We start from the raw sequence: 19,048 nt of genomic DNA, 5'->3' as shown, positions 1-19,048 counted from the left end.
AAAAAAAAAAAAAAAAAAAAGAGACTTGGTAACTTCTATGAACACATTAGCAACTTGTTTTGTTTTGGGGTGCTCTTGTTTTGGAAGAGTAACTTCTATAGCAAACTTAGATCATGTTTACTGGTAGTTGCTTCCTCCAAATTTTTTTAATAAAAAAATATAAACAGGAGAGAGAAAGAGAAGAAACGTTACTGAAGTTGCTCAGTGTAGAAACGTTTTTAAGTATTTTTTTAACACATGCCAGTTTCTTATTAGTCATATATTAATTTTTTTTTTTTTGAGCAACGGTGAATCCGTTCTCTCTGCTGGTGATGCTGTTAGACCATCATTAGTGGGAAAAACGAAAAACGTTGCTCAAAAAAACAAAAAGAAGTATTTTTATTACAGATTTTCTTTTTTCATTTATTTTTTAATATATGATCTACTAAATAAGTGACACTTATCTCATTTCTTATGAGTATCGATTCTTAAGTTGCTCTAAGAAAAATCGATTTTCCTACTTTTTCCTTCTCCCTTTTCCATTTATTATTTTTTTATTAAAAGTATTTGTATGAGCAATCTTCAGTAACGATGCTCTTAGTACATATATAGTTTCAGTTGTCTATTAATTTACGAAACTATTGGTAAGTTTAAGTTAGTGAAATAAACTGAGTAATTAGTTAAATTGGTTGCTTGGGTCTCTCTTCTCGGCATTGTCTTCCCCGCTCTCTTTTTTTTTTTTTTTTTTCTTCAACCTCTTCTNGCTTTCTACTTTTATTTCTTCATATGCATATAGTTGTACGTTTCGTAAGTAAAGCTTATTCATACGGTTTTCTTCTCATCGACATTATGCATTCATCAAAATTTCAAAATAACGTGTTTTGGTTCTATCCCAAATGACTATTGATTTCCGGAATACGACACTCTGAAATGCACATTTTTGCTCTTTTACTTAGTTTTATTTAATTAAATGACTTATTTGAACATTTAACTAACAAATTTCAAAATGCCAAGGAGATTTTAGGGTGTAGTTATTTTGTATGATAATAATCTATGTGAGATATTTTATGATAACAATAATAAGTTTTTTCTACATATGATTTGATTGTGCCCACAACTTTGTGCACACATTAATCTATATTGATACATGCAATGCATAGGTTGAGTGTGGTCGGGTGGGTAAGTCATAAGTGGAAGCACTTTAACCACGTAGATGTTGGAGGAAAGTTAGTCACGCTTTCATTAAATAAATAATTTGACATCATTCTAAAGTCAGCTTCCACAAAATCCTTCTTGGTCTTTTAACCAAGCTGGATAAAAATACACATATATCATCAGCAATTATATGTTTTATTTAACTTGAACAATTGCTATAAAGTTATTTGTGTATAATCTAGATAACCTGTGGAAGACAACTCGACGGCAAGCTATTCATTAGGCAGGCCACTTTTGAAGACACGAATAAAAGTGGTTGTCCTTTATGGTTCACCTATTAGCTCATTCATCTGGGCCACTGATTTTGTTTTTCCACCATGCGCCACCATCCTTTGTTATGCATCTAATAACTTTTGAGGATAGATATGTATCTTCCAAAGACCCTCCGACACTAAAATAAAATAAAATAAAAATGCTTGGGAAAAGGTTTAATGATATGCGGATGCTTTCAAATTTAATGTAGTTTGAGTATTCATTTAAGGTTAAATATTTTCGAAGGGTATGGTGTTAACACTTAGGATCACTAATCTATACTATAAGATTATGTAAGATATAATTTTAAAAAGAAAAATGAAAAAACGTAATTAAGTTCCATTTCTTCCTGAGGTGTGCATGAAGCGTTCCAAGAGACACAGACGAAATATTACAAACCCACTAATATCGCTACTCTTTTTTGTTTTTTGGTCAATCACCACTCCTCAAAGCGTTTGGTGCTGTAATGTTTATCGTTGGTTTTTGACCAATATACTGCGTCGTGTTTTTTTCTTTCTTTCTGGTTAATCTTCTGAGACTCTGATAGTCTTAATTCTTCAAAATAGTCACGCAGCATGTATATAAAACGTTTACAAACAGAACGAGAGATATGATACAAAAGGATGTTTCATGTGCATGTTTGGCTTCATTTCAAGATCTTTTTATATATGCGCAAAAATACATGAGGATCGTGTTCATAATAATATTGATGATGATGGGGATGGGGATGGGGATGGTGATGGTTATGATGATGAGAAGGCACGTTTTTGTTCAGCCAAATAAATGACTTAAAACTCGAGAAAAGATATATCTTTAAGTTAGAGGCAAAAGAGAAGTAAGCAGAAAAGGGAGTGGAGTCTCCAACAAAGATATCATTCTCTTTTGAGTGGATTAACTCCACGCTTAATTAAGAGTGCATATCCCATACCACAGATCGTGGGTTCCACTCTAATTTCTTCCAATATTTTTATAATCTTGTAAAAAATAACATATGTAATTGTTATAATCTCCCAAGTCTTCTATTGACTACGAAATTTTTTATGGTTTTAGACGATGAATTTGAGTTTTGATTCAAAAACTATGTAAAATAACAAAAATTTATTTTTTAAAAAAATTGTTATGTCAAATTAAATATGATGATCTTGGAGAGGGGAGCTGACAAGTGTACATATGTAAGTAGTGGATCCCACCATAATTCTGCGCGTGTTGATTCATGATGTGTTGCAGTGATGTGTATTTCATTTACATTTGCACACCTAATCTCCAGAGTCCACTTGGTATCGTGTTTGCTGCACTCCCTCCTCTACGTACGTTGTGATGGGTCTTCGTAAGCAAACGAAAAAAGGAGCCTAATTACATTGTAACTGGTTTTATCTTTTGGTTACATAGACGATTCTTCTTTTTTGGTCTCTTGTTTTAAAAGTAAGGGAGCACTTTGTCTTTGTGCATGCACCGATGATCATATGGGATTTGTAATGTAGCGTGTTTGGCATATATTTTTTGAGATTTAGCTTTCTTTGTTTTACAACATATTAAGGGGACTAATTGATATGTTGAAAGGTTGGTTAACAAAAAAAAAAGGTTACAAGGACTGAGATTTTGGCTTTTGGGTAGGAGAAAGCCATAGCTTTTAAAACATGATTGACCTTAAAAGTGTGATGTTAGAGTTCGAGGGGAAAATTAAAGTGATGTCAATTAAAGACAGTAGAAAGTAATGTCTTCAACTAAACCAAAACCGACCCTTCCAACCGTGGTCCGGAAGCATCTCTGGCATAAAATTTTAAACCGGAGGGAAAATAAACTACGTACAGTAGTTGAACCAATTTATGTATCATGAAATCTTAATTCAACTCCTTAGATATTTTTTATTTCGGTTCACTTTTTCAATTTTGAAAAATACGTCCTATGTCTTAAAATTTAGAATGTTCATATATTAAGTTAAATTACTACCCCATACTGTATAGGACGCAAAAGTATACCATATCTAACAACGAATTACACCAAAATGAAATCATCGAGATAACTAAAGAGGAAAGCAAAATACATGAATCGAAGTGATGTAAATCATGAAAAAAAGAAGTAATATATACTAGTACGATATAAATCTCTCTAATAATTATGATGTCACGATGAGGAAGTGTTGAAAACGTTAAAATGCAAAAAATATAAGCATGCGACAGAAATCTGGCAGAAGATTTTAGAGTTTTATCTTTCGTAATCATTACTCATGCTAACATTTTTTCATTTTCCCCCTCACTTGTGGATAACGCACGATATTACAATCCTACACACCAACAAGATTCTATAAAAACGCAAAGGTTGTCTCCATAGAATTATATCCCATCACCAAGCATTAGCACTCCTTTTCCCTATCTCTCTCTCTCACGCACTCTTTCTCTCTCTCTCTCTCAACTTGGATATGGGTGAAGCCGTAGAAATTATGTTCGGTAATGGGTTCCCGGAGATTCACAAAGACACATCACCCATTCAAACCCTTCACTCCAACCAGCAGGATTGCCATTGGTATGAAGAAACCATCGATGATGATCTCAAGTGGTCTTTTGCACTCAACAGGTTCGTTTCTGTCACAACTTCGCTTTCCCTTAATTTTAATTTTGCCTCTTTTTTTATCATTTATTAATTTATATTTTCTTGACAGTGTTCTCCATCAAGGAACTAGTGAGTACCAAGATATTGCTTTATTGGACACCAAGCGTTTCGGAAAGGTACATTTTCGTCAAATATTGATTTTTATTTATTTATTTGCAAGTTCCATATATATGTTTCTTTTGTATAGTTATTTTTTTATTAATCACAAAAAAAAATTAGAGTAGTTATATATATAAAGTGGAGACTAATTACTATGAAGTTAAAACAGGTGCTTGTGATCGACGGCAAAATGCAAAGTGCAGAGAGAGATGAGTTTATCTATCATGAATGTTTGATTCACCCTGCCCTCCTCTTCCATCCCAAGTATGTACTTAATTTTACTTCACTTGCAAATTAATTGTGTATGTATGTATGTATAATTTTTTTTTTTTAAATGTATAAAAAAGGTTTCAAGTATTCAACTAATTAGTAATTTCACAAAAAAAAAAAAAAGTATTTTTCACAATGCACCTAAAATCGCATACAAGAAATTCTAGTTATTATACATAAACAGTTTATATAATCATGGTTTTTGAACTGTAAATGGAATTTTAGTTAGTTATGTACTTAACCATATTGCTCTTTGAACTAGCCCCAAGACTGTGTTTATAATGGGAGGAGGTGAAGGTTCTGCTGCAAGAGAAATACTAAAACACAATACGATCGAGAAAGTTGTCATGTGTGACATTGATCAGGTTAAACTCTTATCTCCCTACTTGTATTAACAGACATATACGTTCCCTCATGCATGATCTCAACAAACATGTTTTTTTGTTCTTTTTTCTAGGAAGTTGTTGATTTTTGCAGAAGATTTCTGACCGTTAACAGCGAAGCTTTTTGTAACAAGAAGCTTGAACTTGTGATCAAAGATGCAAAGTAAGGAAACTAAAACAAAACATAAAACACAAGAGTTAATAATATGACTTTATAATTAATTCTCTAATAAAAATATAAAATATGGATGTGAAAAGGGCTGAATTGGAGAAAAGAGAAGAGAAGTTTGATATCATAGTGGGAGATTTAGCTGATCCAGTGGAAGGTGGACCTTGTTATCAGCTCTACACCAAATCCTTCTACCAAAACATCCTCAAACCCAAGCTTACCCCTAACGGCATTTTTGTCACCCAGGTCTTTCATCTTTTATATATATATATATATAATATTTAAACTTACGTGAAAAATACTAAAATATAACTCTTCTTTTTTAAAAAAAATATAGGCTGGACCAGCAGGAATATTCACTCACAAGGAAGTCTTCACATCAATCTACAACACCATGAAGCAAGTCTTCAAGTGTAAGCCAATGATGCATCTTTTGTGTGTTTCTTGTAGAGACATTATTTGGTCTATTTTTTGATGATTGAAATGGAAACAGACGTGAAGGCTTACACAGCACATGTGCCATCATTTGCGGACACGTGGGGATGGGTGATGGCATCAGACCATGAGTTTGACGTTGATGTTAATGAAATGGACCGAAGAATCGAAGAGAGAGTTGAAGGAGAGTTGATGTATTTAAATGCTCCTTCCTTCATCTCTGCTGCTACACTCAACAAAACCATATCTCTCGCGTAATTCCCATTTTTTCTCTATCTCTGTTTTTTTCCTTAATTAACACACAAGAATTGATTAATCGATTTACTTACAAAAGTTGATACCAAATATATTGGACAGGTTGGAAAAGGAGACAGAAGTCTATAGTGAAGAGAACGCTAGGTTCATTCATGGTCATGGGGTGGCGTACCGGCATATTTGATCAAGAACCCGGTCCAATTTCAGATTCATACCAAACTCCATGTCACAAGAAAACAAAAAAAAAAGCCGGTTTCTTTTCTCCGCGCATAACCGGGCGTTGTCTTACTTTGGTTCGGTTTTCTTTTTTTCTATATTGCTTGAGCTTCTTTCGTTTCCTTCTTGTTCACTCAAGTTATTCCTGTTTAGTTTGGTTAACAAAACTATATCTTCCTTCAAGTTATTGCGGTTTAGTTTGGTTAACAAAACTATATTGCTTAGTAATTTCGTCACACTAAATCCAAAAAAGTCCAATTGTGTTCTAGAAATTTAGTTGGTATTTTATGGACGTTATTAGAATTCTAATAAAATCTGGCATTAAGAGTTTAAATGTTTTGACTCAAGAAGAAGAGAGAGATCATATAAGTACTAGTACAAATCAAATTAAACTAAACCGAAAGCAAATCAAGTTCAATTAAACCGAAAATGAAGTGAAACTACTACAATAATACTAAATGCAAAAAAATAAGGAACTGATCAGTTGTGACCAGTGAGACGAACATCTTGAGGAAGGAGAGTGTAGTCGATCTCAAGATCCTCGAGAATTCGCTTGATTGCGATGATCAGCGCGGTTCTTCTCAAACTCTTCTCTACGTATACTTGGAAATTGATGGTGTGCTGGACCAGTATATTCAATACCAGCTTGTTCACATTCTCAATCGACCTCACCATCACCAGGGGTTCTGGATACCAATGTTGTGGGTTTGCCACCAAGTATCTGACCAAATATACACACAAAATTAGTAAGTGACTTATATATGGAGAAACTTAACTAACATGTGACCAACTTATAAAAAAAAAAAAAGAACCTTATATAATCCATATTGATCTCTAATATATATGCATATATAATACTTACTCTTTGATTTTTTCCTTGAGAGTGCCGATTTTCTCGGCCGGTGTTGAGAATGCGATGCCGAAGTCGACATAATCTCCCATATCCGGACTTCTGTAGTAGTTGCTTATTGGTTTCGATATTAAAACCGAGTTTGGATAGAACACTTTCTCGTTGTCAATCTTGAGGAACACGGTCGTTAAAAGATCTATTTCTTCAACCAACAACTTCAAATGCAAGAAAAAAAAGAAGATAAACTCAATTATTTAGATATTGTAACTTAGTAGTAATATATAGTGAGAAAACCAAACTTGGAAAGTTTAGTTACCATAACACCGTCGACAACGCAACGGTCTCCGACGTCATAAGGGTGCATCACGAAGACGAAAATAAAGGATTCAAAGATATTCTTGCAAGTGCTTCCGATCATGAAAGCAAGACCCAGGACTTGTGACGAGAGCAATAACAAAATCTTGGTCGATGCTATATCCAGAAGTACCAACCAAACGATCAATGTAACAACGGTCAGGATTCCAGATATAAGTTTGTCCAACTGCTTAACCGCTGTTTTTGTGTCGTTCAGTGAATGTCCTATAGTTTTCCTATTTAGGTATACACCGACCTGTCAAACGTACCAAACCTACTTTAAAACTTATAACACCTTCTCCAAATATGCATAATGAATGTGTTATGTTTTAGGGTAAAAAAATTCGAATAAACTCTTAAAACGTAGCATATAAAAGAACAACAAAACTAAGGGTGTTTGAGGAATGCTACCACCCATTCTGTAAAAGCCTTGCGTGTGATTTGTCCGGTGTCAGCAGCACCATCTATTAATGGGAGTACAAGGTCAACCTCTTCCTTAATCATGAACCTCAATAGGTCGTCTTCTTCTATGCAACTGAAAAATCAAGAAGCAATTAAATGATTATGATGAAACAGGGTAAAGAAAGCAGAGTATTGTGTTATGACGACTCACTTTTGGTTAGGCTTAGCAACATTGTTGAAGATATCATAAGCAGCAGCCACAGCCTCCATCTCATTTGTTATCTCTTTATCAGTTTTCTCTTTCTTATCGTTGACCTCATCTATAGTGCTAGATATGGTTGAGATACCTGAAGTTCCCACGGCTTCTATCAAAACACGCATTGTCCAAGCAGAGACCTTCTCTTGTTTCATCCTGTGAACCTTTCCCATATCGATCACTTTCTTGTCTTTCACTTTTCCATTCTTGGTGCTCGTGAAGCTAAGGTGTCCCGTGCTTGGCACGCGACCAACGTTCTCGGCCTCTTCTATAAGCGGAGGTCCCGAGAGAGTCTGAAGAACGTATTGGTGGAAGACAGACTCTTGAATCCTCTCAAAGAAGTTTCTGACGTTGAACTTTGAAGCAAGAACTTTCAAGGCAAACGTCTTCACCAAGAAAAGAACTGACCCGACGAGAAGGGTGACAATAGTTGCAGTAATAAAGTCGAGAAACTTCTTGGTCTTTCGTGAGTGTTTATCATCTTCATCGAACAGACATACCCAAGCAATCAGAATCAAGGCAAACCATATGAAGACTTGAACATTCTTCTTCAAACCGTGCACAAAGTACAACACTTTTTTCTTGAGTAGATAGTTCTTTTCTATGAGGAACACCGCAAGATGCATGAACCAATTCGTCAGGAAAAGGCCGCTCAGTGTCACCATCACAAGCACGCACCATTTCCAAAGTTCCAAACCCCAAATCTTATGCTTGTTCACCTTATCAACGGTTAAACTCACAACCAAAGTGGCCAAAATGGCAAAAAACAGTACCAACTCAATCAGAGCAAGAGGTGTCATCCGGCTACGCTTTCGTCGGTGTAACTTAACCTTTTTGTAGATTTCCTCATTCTCATCCGTTTCATCCTCATCAACTCTACTAAGTGCTGCAGCTGACGCAATGCTCCTATTAGATTTGTTATTAGGGGAAGCCCTGTCAAAAGAATTCCTTGCGAATGATGAAGCAGCACCAAACTGTTCCCTAAGGGATCCACCACCATTTTCCTCTCTAGTGTGATCGTATCTAAAAGACTGTTGTTCCCCAAACCTTGACTTTGACTTGGAGTAAACTGACCTCGAAATAGACTTCCTCCGAACTAGACCTCCAGTGTTTGGACTTGGAGTTTTAGGCGGCTTATGAACGCTACCAGCAAACTTATAGATATCAGGAGGTGGAATGCTTATCGGCACTGGTTTGGATTTCTCAGTCACCGCATCTGCTTCCGGTGAAGGCAATGGATTGAAAGAAGGAGATGCTGCTGAGTCTTTTGACTCTTCTTTATCTGATACATTAATAACAACTTCTTCTCCGTTACTGACTCTCTTCTCTGCCATCCTTAATTAAGTCACCTTCCAACCAATAAATTTGCTAATGCAGCTGTTTGACTCCAATGGCTCCCAAAAGAGCCCAGAAGTTGGACCAAATCCTAAGAAGACGAGAGTAGAAATGAGGTAATGATTAGATTAATCACAAACTCTTACACAAATAGATACATGAACTAAGATTGATTTTAACAAATGCTTAACACCGTTGGACAAAGTTTTCACTTATATATATTTTTAAGTTGACCTACTTCGGAGCCTCTAGCTATCTGAAAGTTAACCTTAAAACATAAACCAAACTCTACAAGGCTAGAAAAGAGATCTGCAAGAAAGATCATTTGTTCTTAAGTAAACAGTACTTTCCCAAAACAAATAGGTGTACATTCATAGAAAAATAAAGGAAACGAGCAGTACTACTCAGCTAGAAAACAGAGCAGGTATGGGAACTCTGTATCCTATCTTTTGGTGGACCAAAAAAGAAGAACTACAAAGTTTTAGAAGCTTCAATAAGTAAAAAAAAAAGTACCAGAAAAAGTACCAGAAAGGGAAAAGAGCAGAAGAGTTGTACAAGGACACTTACCGCCCGAGGAAGGATTGATCTTGAAACTTTAGTTCAGCTTCGCTAAATGCGAACTCCAAGTGCATTTTATAAACCAAACAAATCAGTTGAATAAGAAAAAAATAATACTAGTTCCAGAGTAATGCAGACAGAAAACAAATTGGCCATAATTAAATATAAACAATCACGTGGATCTCAGAGTGGACGGGATTCCAATAAAAATAAAGTTTTATGCTTCCCAATGACAAAGTTGATACTTGATAACGTTTAAGATTTGAATACACAAAGCCTTATTAAAAACAACTTTATTGACATATTTTTCGTTTCTTTTAAGTAGTGGTATAGAAAACATTATTCTTCAAAAAAAAAAAAGACTATTGAAAATTCAAAGTCATTTAATTTAGCTAAAATGATTTGCATGTGCTCTACGTAAAAAAAAGAACATGGAACGTAGAAGACAACACAGTTTTAGTGAGCAATAAAAGGAGAAGGTTACCGCATAATTGCTACAGCTGCTTAATAATGGTCGTGGCTACTATCAAATCTTAAATTGCCAACAAAAATCATATAGTATAATTATAATACTAGGTAGAAAAACAAAGGTGAGTAGGCGACAGCAAGAATATATACAGTCCTTGGTTTTACCGTTAGTATCAACAATGGAAATACAGTATTGAATAGAGCGATATTCGATAACAACGAATTTGGTATTTCGATGAAAAATCAACATTTTATATTGTTTCTGAGTAACATAAACTACTACCTTCTTACCATGATTTTAACGTGCACGGCAGAATATATTTAAAATAACTCGCATCGAGCCAATTAGAAAATGAATTATTCATGATCGAACTTATTTTTTTTAATGCTACTAGCTAGTACGACGAAAAAGATAGTACTAAATAACTTCAATGCATAGATTATATATATATATATATATATATATTTACTACATTAATGTAATATCCTACTAGTTACTAGCTACTGCGATATTTCATGCATTTCATTTTCGTCGTTAAGTGTAGTAGATTAGATAGAAATGTATATATATATATACAAAATAAAGTTTTCTTGTATATGACAAAAAGGTTTTTCTCGTATAAGATGGCAAGTCTTGAATATATTTCTTATGAGAGTGCTCGATCCTTATATCGGGGTAAATATGATCATAAGATTTGGCGTTAATTTAATTAGAGACACAAGTCGAAAGTGAATTTAATTTATCGAATTATTCAAACTTTTTGCTAGATCGGATCTAAAATTTCTAATATATACATGTGAGTGTGACAAATACACATTTGGGTTAGAAATGAAGAGAAAAAAATTTATATGTAACTAGACTTGTCAAAAAAAAATTACATACAATAAAAAAAACACTATAATTACTAGTCATGGATAAATATAAATAGACAGTCTTGCTTAGAAACGGAGAAATAACTATATGTGAAGAGAAATTATATTTTTAAAAATATACATAGCTAAATATTGAAAGATCTCAATAAAATTATTATAAAAATCTTAATATAGATGAAGTTGTGAGATAGAAGTCCTATACCCTTAAGGTTAGACATAACTGTGATTGCACAATTTTTTTTTCACACTCTATATTGTGTAGAATATACATTTTGTTAGTCTACATAAACAAAAAAAAAATGAAAAACTCTAAGGTTAGCAAAATGAACCAGAAAATCCATAAGAGAAACACAAATTCAAAGCCAATAATGGTAGGGTAAATTTTCTCTTTCGAAGAACTAAAACTCTCCTATGCCTACTAAATTGCAAAACGGTATGTTCAAGAACTTGGGTAGCATTTAAGATCATATAATCGGTTATATAAGTTAAAATATAATTTACTGAAGAAAATTATTTTAAAAGTATACTTTTTGATATGTTTTAAAGGTAAAGTAAATATTTACAAATCAACGCTTTAGATTGTTTGATATATAAGTTTATAACCAAATAGCTAAATTAAAGCTTAATAAATGTAATAAAAGAAATAATTGTATCTAAATAAATTTCATGTTTTAAGACTATCATTCATATCTATAAATAGAGTAAGTATATTCAATTGGAGAATAAAATATAAACTAAAAGTTCTTTTTTTCCTTCACCAAAAAAAAGAAATTTTTTTAAAGTTTAAAACATATAAAAATGGGAAAACTTAACATGTCTTTGGTATTTCTTGTGGTGATCCTTGTTACGATGAGTGAACACATCCCATCATTTGCTGTAGAAGTAAGCGAACCAAAAACACTGTGTAATCAATGTGTTGTCAAGATTAGCCCAAAGTGTGCATTGGATGCAATAGCTCAAGTTTTCATGAATGGATTTGTCTCGGATGCTTGCTGCAAGGAGCTTGTGACAGAAGGAAAAGAATGTCATGACACACTTGTCAAATATATTGCCGATAGACCTAGTTTGATTGCACGTGAAGCCCAATATTTGAAAAAAGAGATGATTTGTGGGCCCATTGTGTTTCTGTTACCAAAACCTTATAGATGGCTTAATGTTGTATGATTAAATGTTTTAAGATAAGATATTTATATAAGTAAAATAATTTTTTTCTCTTTTTTATAATGCTTTTAGGCTATGTAAACTCTATCTATGGATAAAACTTTTAATTATATCAGTTTCATATATATATGATTACATGGAAAAGTATATAACTCCCTTAAAATCCTAAGAACTTTATTCTTTTGGGTTAGGAATGAAGAGAAACCAAATTTTTATGTAACTAGACATGTCAAAAAAAAATTACCTACAATAAAAAAAAACACTATAATTACTAGTCATGGATAAATATAAATAGACAGTCTTGCTTAGAAACGGAGAAATAACTATATGTGAAGAGAAATTACATTAAAAATATACATAGCTAAATATTGAAAGATCTCAATAAAATTATTATAAAAATCTTAATATAGACGAAGTTGTGAGATAAAAGTCTTATACCCTTAAGGTTAGACATAACTGTGATTGCACAATTTTTTTTTCACACTCTAAATTGTGTACAATATACATTTTGTTAGTCTACATAAACAAAACAAAATGAAAAACTCCTAAGGCTAGCGAAATGAACCAAAAAATTCATAAGAGAAACACAAATTCAAAGCCAATAATGGTAGGGAAAACTTTCTCTTTCGAAGAATCTCCTATGCCTACTAAATGCAAAACGGTATGTTCAATAAATTGGGTAGCATTTAAGATCATATAATCGGTTATATAAATTAAAATATAATTTACTGTAGAAAATTATTTTAAAAGTATACTTTTTAATATATTTTAAAGGTAAAGTAAATATTTACAAATCAACGCTTTTGATTGTTTGATATATAAGTTTATAACCAAATAGCTAAATTAAAGCTTAATAAATGTAATAAAAGAAATAACTGTATCTAAATAAATTTCATGTTTTAAGACTATCATTCATATCTATAAATAGAGTAAGTATATTCAATTGGAGAATAAAATATAAACTAAAAGTTCTTTTTTTCCTTCACCAAAAAGAAAAAAAAAATTTAAAAGTTTAAAAACATATAAAAATGGGAAAACTTAACATGTCTTTGGTGTTTCTTGTGGTGATCCTTGTTACGATGAGTGAACACATCCCATCATTTGTTGTAGAAGTAAGCGAACCAAAAACACTGTGGAATCAATGTGTTGTCAAGATTAGCCCAAAGTGTGCATTGGATGCAATAGCTCAAGTTTTCATGAATGGAGTCGTCTCAGATGCTTGCTGCAAGGAGCTTGTGACAGAAGGAAAAGAATGTCATGATACACTTATCAAATATATTGCCGATAGACCTAGTTTGATTGCACGTGAAGCCCAATATTTGAAAAAAAGAGATGATTTGTGGGCCCATTGTGTTTCTGTTACCAAAACCTTATAGATGGCTTAATGTTGTATGATTAAATGTTTTAAGATAAGACATTTATATAAGTAAAATTATTTTTTTCTCCTTTCTATAATGCTTTTAGGCTATGTAAACTCTATCTATGGATAAAACTTTTAATTATATCAGTTTTATATATATATGATTACATGGAAAAGTATATAACTCCCTCAAAATCCTAAGAACTTTATTCTTTTGGGTTAGAAATGAAGAGGAAAAAAAATTATATGTAACTAGACATGTCAAAAAAAAATTACCTACAATAAAATAAATACTATAAATTAATAGTCATGGATAAATATAAATAGACAGTCTTGCTTAGAAACGGAGAAATAACTATATGTGAAGAGAAATTACATTAAAAATATACATAGCTAAATATTGAAAGATCTCAATAAAATTATGATAAAAATCTTAATATAGACAAAGTTGTGAGATAAATGTCTTATACCCTTAAGGTTAGACATAACTGTGATTGCACAATTTTTTTTTTCACACTCTAAATTGTGTACAATATACATTTTGTTAGTCTACATAAACGAAACAAAATGAAAAACTCTTAAGGCTAGCGAAATGAACCAGAAAATCCATAAGAGAAACACAAATTCAAAGGCAATAATGGTAGGGAAAACTTTCTCTTTCGAAGAACAAAAACTCTCCTACGCCTACTAAATGCAAAACGGTATGTTCAATTACTTAGGTAGCATTTAAGATCATATAATTGGTTATATAAATTAAAATATAATTTACTGTAGAAAATTATTTTACAAGTATACTTTTTAATACGTTTTAAAGGTAAAGTAAATATTTACAAATCAACGCTTGTTTGATATATAAGTTTATAACCAAATAGCTAAATTAAAGCTTAATAAATGTAATAAAAAAAATAACTGTATCTAAATAAATTTCATGTTTTAAGACTATCATTCATATCTATAAATAGAGTAAGTATATTCAATCGGAGAATAAAATATAAACTAAAAGTTTTTTTTTTCCTTCACCAAAAAGAAAAAAAAAATTTAAAAGTTTAAAAACATATAAAAATGGGAAAACTTAACATGTCTTTGGTGTTTCTTGTGGTGATCCTTGTTACGATGAGTGAACACATCCCATCATTTGCTGTAGAAGTAAGCGAACCAAAAACACTGTGGAATCAATGTGTTGTCAAGATTAGCCCAAAGTGTGCATTGGATGCAATAGCTCAAGTTTTCATGAATGGAGTCGTCTCAGATGCTTGCTGCAAGGAGCTTGTGACAGAAGGAAAAGAATGTCATGATACACTTATCAAATATATTGCCGATAGACCTAGTTTGATTGCACGTGAAGCCCAATATTTGAAAAAAAGAGATGATTTGTGGGCCCATTGTGTTTCTGTTACCAAAACCTTATAGATGGCTTAATGTTGTATGATTAAATGTTTTAAGATAAGACATTTATATAAGTAAAATTATTTTTTTCTCCTTTCTATAATGCTTTTAGGCTATGTAAACTCTATCTATGGATAAAACTTTTAATTATATCAGTTTTATATATATATGATTACATGGAAAAGTATATAACTCCCTCAAAATCCTAAGAACTTTATTCTTTTGGGTTAGAAATGAAGAGGAAAAAAATTTATATGTAACTAGACATGTCAAAAAAAAAATTACCTACAATAAAAAAAACACTATAATTACTAGTCATGGATAAATATAAATAGACAGTCTTGCTTAGAAACGGAGAAATAACTATATGTGAAGAGAAATTACATTAAAAATATACATAGCTAAATATTGAAAGATCTCAATAAAATTATGATAAAAATCTTAATATAGACAAAGTTGTGAGATAAAAGTCCTATACCCCTAAGGTTAGACATAACTGTGATTGCACAATTTTTTTTCACACTCTAAATTGTGTACAATATACATTTTGTTAGTCTACATAAACAAAACAAAATGAAAAACTCTTAAAGCTAGCGAAATGAACCAGAAAATCCATAAGAGAAACACAAATTCAAAGGCAATAATGGTAGAGAAAACTTTCTCTCTCGAAGAACAAAAACTCTCCTATGCCTACTAAATGCAAAACGGTATGTTCAATTACTTGGGTAGCATTTAAGATCATATAATCGGTTATATAAATTAAAATATAATTTACTGTAGAAAATTATTTTACAAGTATACTTTTTAATATGTTTTAAAGGTAAAGTAAATATTTACAAATCAACGCTTTTGATTGTTTGATATATAAGTTTATAACCAAATAGCTAAATTAAAGCTTAATAAATGTAATAAAAGAAATAACTGTATCTAAATAAATTTCATGTTTTAAGACTATCATTCATATCTATAAATAGAGTAAGTATATTCAATCGGAGAATAAAATATAAACTAAAAGTTCTTTTTTTCCTTCACCAAAAAGAAAAAAAAAATTTAAAAGTTTAAAAACATATAAAAATGGGAAAACTTAACATGTCTTTGGTGTTTCTTGTGGTGATCCTTGTTACGATGAGTGAACACATCCCATCATTTGCTGTAGAAGTAAGCGAACCAAAAACACTGTGGAATCAATGTGTTGTCAAGATTAGCCCAAAGTGTGCATTGGATGCAATAGCTCAAGTTTTCATGAATGGAGTCGTCTCAGATGCTTGCTGCAAGGAGCTTGTGACAGAAGGAAAAGAATGTCATGATACACTTATCAAATATATTGCCGATAGACCTAGTTTGATTGCACGTGAAGCCCAATATTTGAAAAAAAAAGATGATTTGTGGGCCCATTGTGTTTCTGTTACCAAAACCTTATAGATGGCTTAATGTTGTATGATTAAATGTTTTAAGATAAGACATTTATATAAGTAAAATTATTTTTTTCTCCTTTCTATAATGCTTTTAGGCTATGTAAACTCTATCTATGGATAAAACTTTTAATTATATCAGTTTTATATATATATGATTACATGGAAAAGTATATAACTCCCTCAAAATCCTAAGAACTTTATTCTTTTGGGTTAGAAATGAAGAGGAAAAAAATTTATATGTAACTAGACATGTCAAAAAAAAATTACCTACAATAAAATAAATACTATAAATTAATAGTCATGGATAAATATAAATAGACAGTCTTGCTTAGAAACGGAGAAATAACTATATGTGAAGAGAAATTACATTAAAAATATACATAGCTAAATATTGAAAGATCTCAATAAAATTATGATAAAAATCTTAATATAGACAAAGTTGTGAGATAAATGTCTTATACCCTTAAGGTTAGACATAACTGTGATTGCACAATTTTTTTTTTCACACTCTAAATTGTGTACAATATACATTTTGTTAGTCTACATAAACGAAACAAAATGAAAAACTCTTAAGGCTAGCGAAATGAACCAGAAAATCCATAAGAGAAACACAAATTCAAAGGCAATAATGGTAGGGAAAACTTTCTCTTTCGAAGAACAAAAACTCTCCTACGCCTACTAAATGCAAAACGGTATGTTCAATTACTTAGGTAGCATTTAAGATCATATAATTGGTTATATAAATTAAAATATAATTTACTGTAGAAAATTATTTTACAAGTATACTTTTTAATACGTTTTAAAGGTAAAGTAAATATTTACAAATCAACGCTTGTTTGATATATAAGTTTATAACCAAATAGCTAAATTAAAGCTTAATAAATGTAATAAAAAAAATAACTGTATCTAAATAAATTTCATGTTTTAAGACTATCATTCATATCTATAAATAGAGTAAGTATATTCAATCGGAGAATAAAATATAAACTAAATGTTTTTTTTTTTCCTTCACCAAAAAGAAAAAAAAAAATTTAAAAGTTTAAAAACATATAAAAATGGGAAAACTTAACATGTCTTTGGTGTTTCTTGTGGTGATCCTTGTTACGATGAGTGAACACATCCCATCATTTGGTGTAGAAGTAAGCAAACCAAAAACACTGTGGAATCAATGTGTTGTCAAGATTAGCCCAAAGTGTGCATTGGATGCAATAGCTCAAGTTTTCATGAATGGAGTCGTCTCAGATGCTTGCTGCAAGGAGCTTGTGACAGAAGGAAAAGAATGTCATGATACACTTATCAAATATATTGCCGATAGACCTAGTTTGATTGCACGTGAAGCCCAATATTTGAAAAAAAGAGATGATTTGTGGGCCCATTGTGTTTCTGTTACCAAAACCTTATAGATGGCTTAATGTTGTATGATTAAATGTTTTAAGATAAGACATTTATATAAGAAAAATTATTTTTTTCTCCTTTCTATAATGCTTTTAGGCTATGTAAACTCTATCTATGGATAAAACTTTTAATTATATCAGTTTCATATATATATGATTACATGGAAAAGTATATAACTCCCTCAAAATCCTAAGAACTTTATTCTTTTGGGTTAGAAATGAAGAGAAAAAAAATTTATATGTAACTAGACATGTCAAAAAAAAAATTACCTACAATAAAAAAAACACTATAATTACTAGTCATGGATAAATATAAATAGACAGTCTTGCTTAGAAACGGAGAAAGAACTATATGTGAAGAAAAATTATATTAAAAATATACATAGCTAAATATTGAAAGATCTCAATAAAATTATTATAAAAATCTTAATATAAATGAAGTTGTGAGATAAAAGTCCTATACCCTTAATGTTAGACATAACTGTGATTGCACAATTTTTTTTTCACACTCTACATTGTGTAGAATATACATTTTGTTAGTCTACATAAACAAAACAAAATGAAAAACTCTTAAGGCTAGCGAAATGAACCAGAAAATCCATAAGAGAAATACAAATTCAAAGCCAATAATGGTAGGGAAAACTTTCTCTTTCGAAGAACTAAAACTCTCCTATGCCTACTAAATGCAAAACGGTATGTTCAAGAACTTGGGTAGCATTTAAGATCATATAATCGGTTATATAAATTAAAATATAATTTACTGTAGAAAATTATTTTAAAAGTATACTTTTTGATATGTTTTAAAGGTAAAGTAAATATTTACAAATCAACGCTTTTGATTGTTTGATATATAAGTTTATAACCAAATAGCTAAATTAAAGCTTAATAAATGTAATAAAAGAAATAACTGTATCTAAATAAATTTCATGTTTTAAGACTATCATTCATATCTATAAATAGAGTAAGTATATTCAATCGGAGAATAAAATATAAACTAAAAGTTTTTTTTTTCCTTCACCAAAAAGAAAAAAAAAATTTAAAAGTTTAAAAACATATAAAAATGGCAAAACTTAACATGTCTTTGGTGTTTCTTGTGGTGATCCTTGTTACGATGAGTGAACACATCCCATCATTTGCTATAGAAGTAAGCGAACCAAAAACACTGTGGAATCAATGTGTTGTCAAGATTAGCCCAAAATGTGCATTGGATGCAATAGCTCAAGTTTTCATGAATGGAGTCGTCTCAGATGCTTGCTGCAAGGAGCTTGTGACAGAAGGAAAAGAATGTCATGATACACTTATCAAATATATTGCCGATAGACCTAGTTTGATTGCACGTGAAGCCCAATATTT

General features: G+C 31.4%; 2 protein-coding genes across 3 annotated transcripts; one reads left to right on the top strand and one right to left on the bottom strand.

Annotated features, from left to right (window-relative positions):
- On the top strand, window positions 3,762–6,070 carry LOC104770319 (thermospermine synthase ACAULIS5). The gene is made up of 9 exons (XM_010494723.2): window positions 3,762–4,020; window positions 4,106–4,172; window positions 4,325–4,419; window positions 4,688–4,790; window positions 4,883–4,971; window positions 5,067–5,223; window positions 5,315–5,390; window positions 5,471–5,666; window positions 5,770–6,070. Exons 1-9 carry the CDS (start codon window positions 3,866–3,868, stop codon window positions 5,849–5,851), a joined length of 1,020 nt encoding a protein of 339 aa, XP_010493025.1. The 5' UTR covers window positions 3,762–3,865; the 3' UTR covers window positions 5,852–6,070.
- On the bottom strand, window positions 6,205–9,744 carry LOC104770318 (mechanosensitive ion channel protein 9). 2 transcript variants are annotated; one of them, XM_010494721.1, is made up of 6 exons: window positions 9,648–9,744; window positions 7,701–9,171; window positions 7,499–7,622; window positions 7,050–7,343; window positions 6,746–6,948; window positions 6,205–6,604 (listed from the first exon to the last, which is right to left on the bottom strand). In XM_010494721.1, exons 2-6 carry the CDS (start codon window positions 9,077–9,079, stop codon window positions 6,364–6,366), a joined length of 2,241 nt encoding a protein of 746 aa, XP_010493023.1. In that variant the 5' UTR covers window positions 9,080–9,171; window positions 9,648–9,744; the 3' UTR covers window positions 6,205–6,363. The 2 variants fall into 2 exon arrangements, with proteins under 2 accessions (XP_010493023.1, XP_010493024.1); XM_010494722.1 differs by lacking the exon at window positions 9,648–9,744 and adding an exon at window positions 9,606–9,645.

The sequence above is a fragment of the Camelina sativa genome, chromosome 20 (assembly GCF_000633955.1).
Source record: "Camelina sativa cultivar DH55 chromosome 20, Cs, whole genome shotgun sequence".
In the NCBI taxonomy this organism is placed as follows: domain Eukaryota; kingdom Viridiplantae; phylum Streptophyta; class Magnoliopsida; order Brassicales; family Brassicaceae; genus Camelina; species Camelina sativa.
This window is presented reverse-complemented; position numbering and strand designations above follow the sequence as displayed.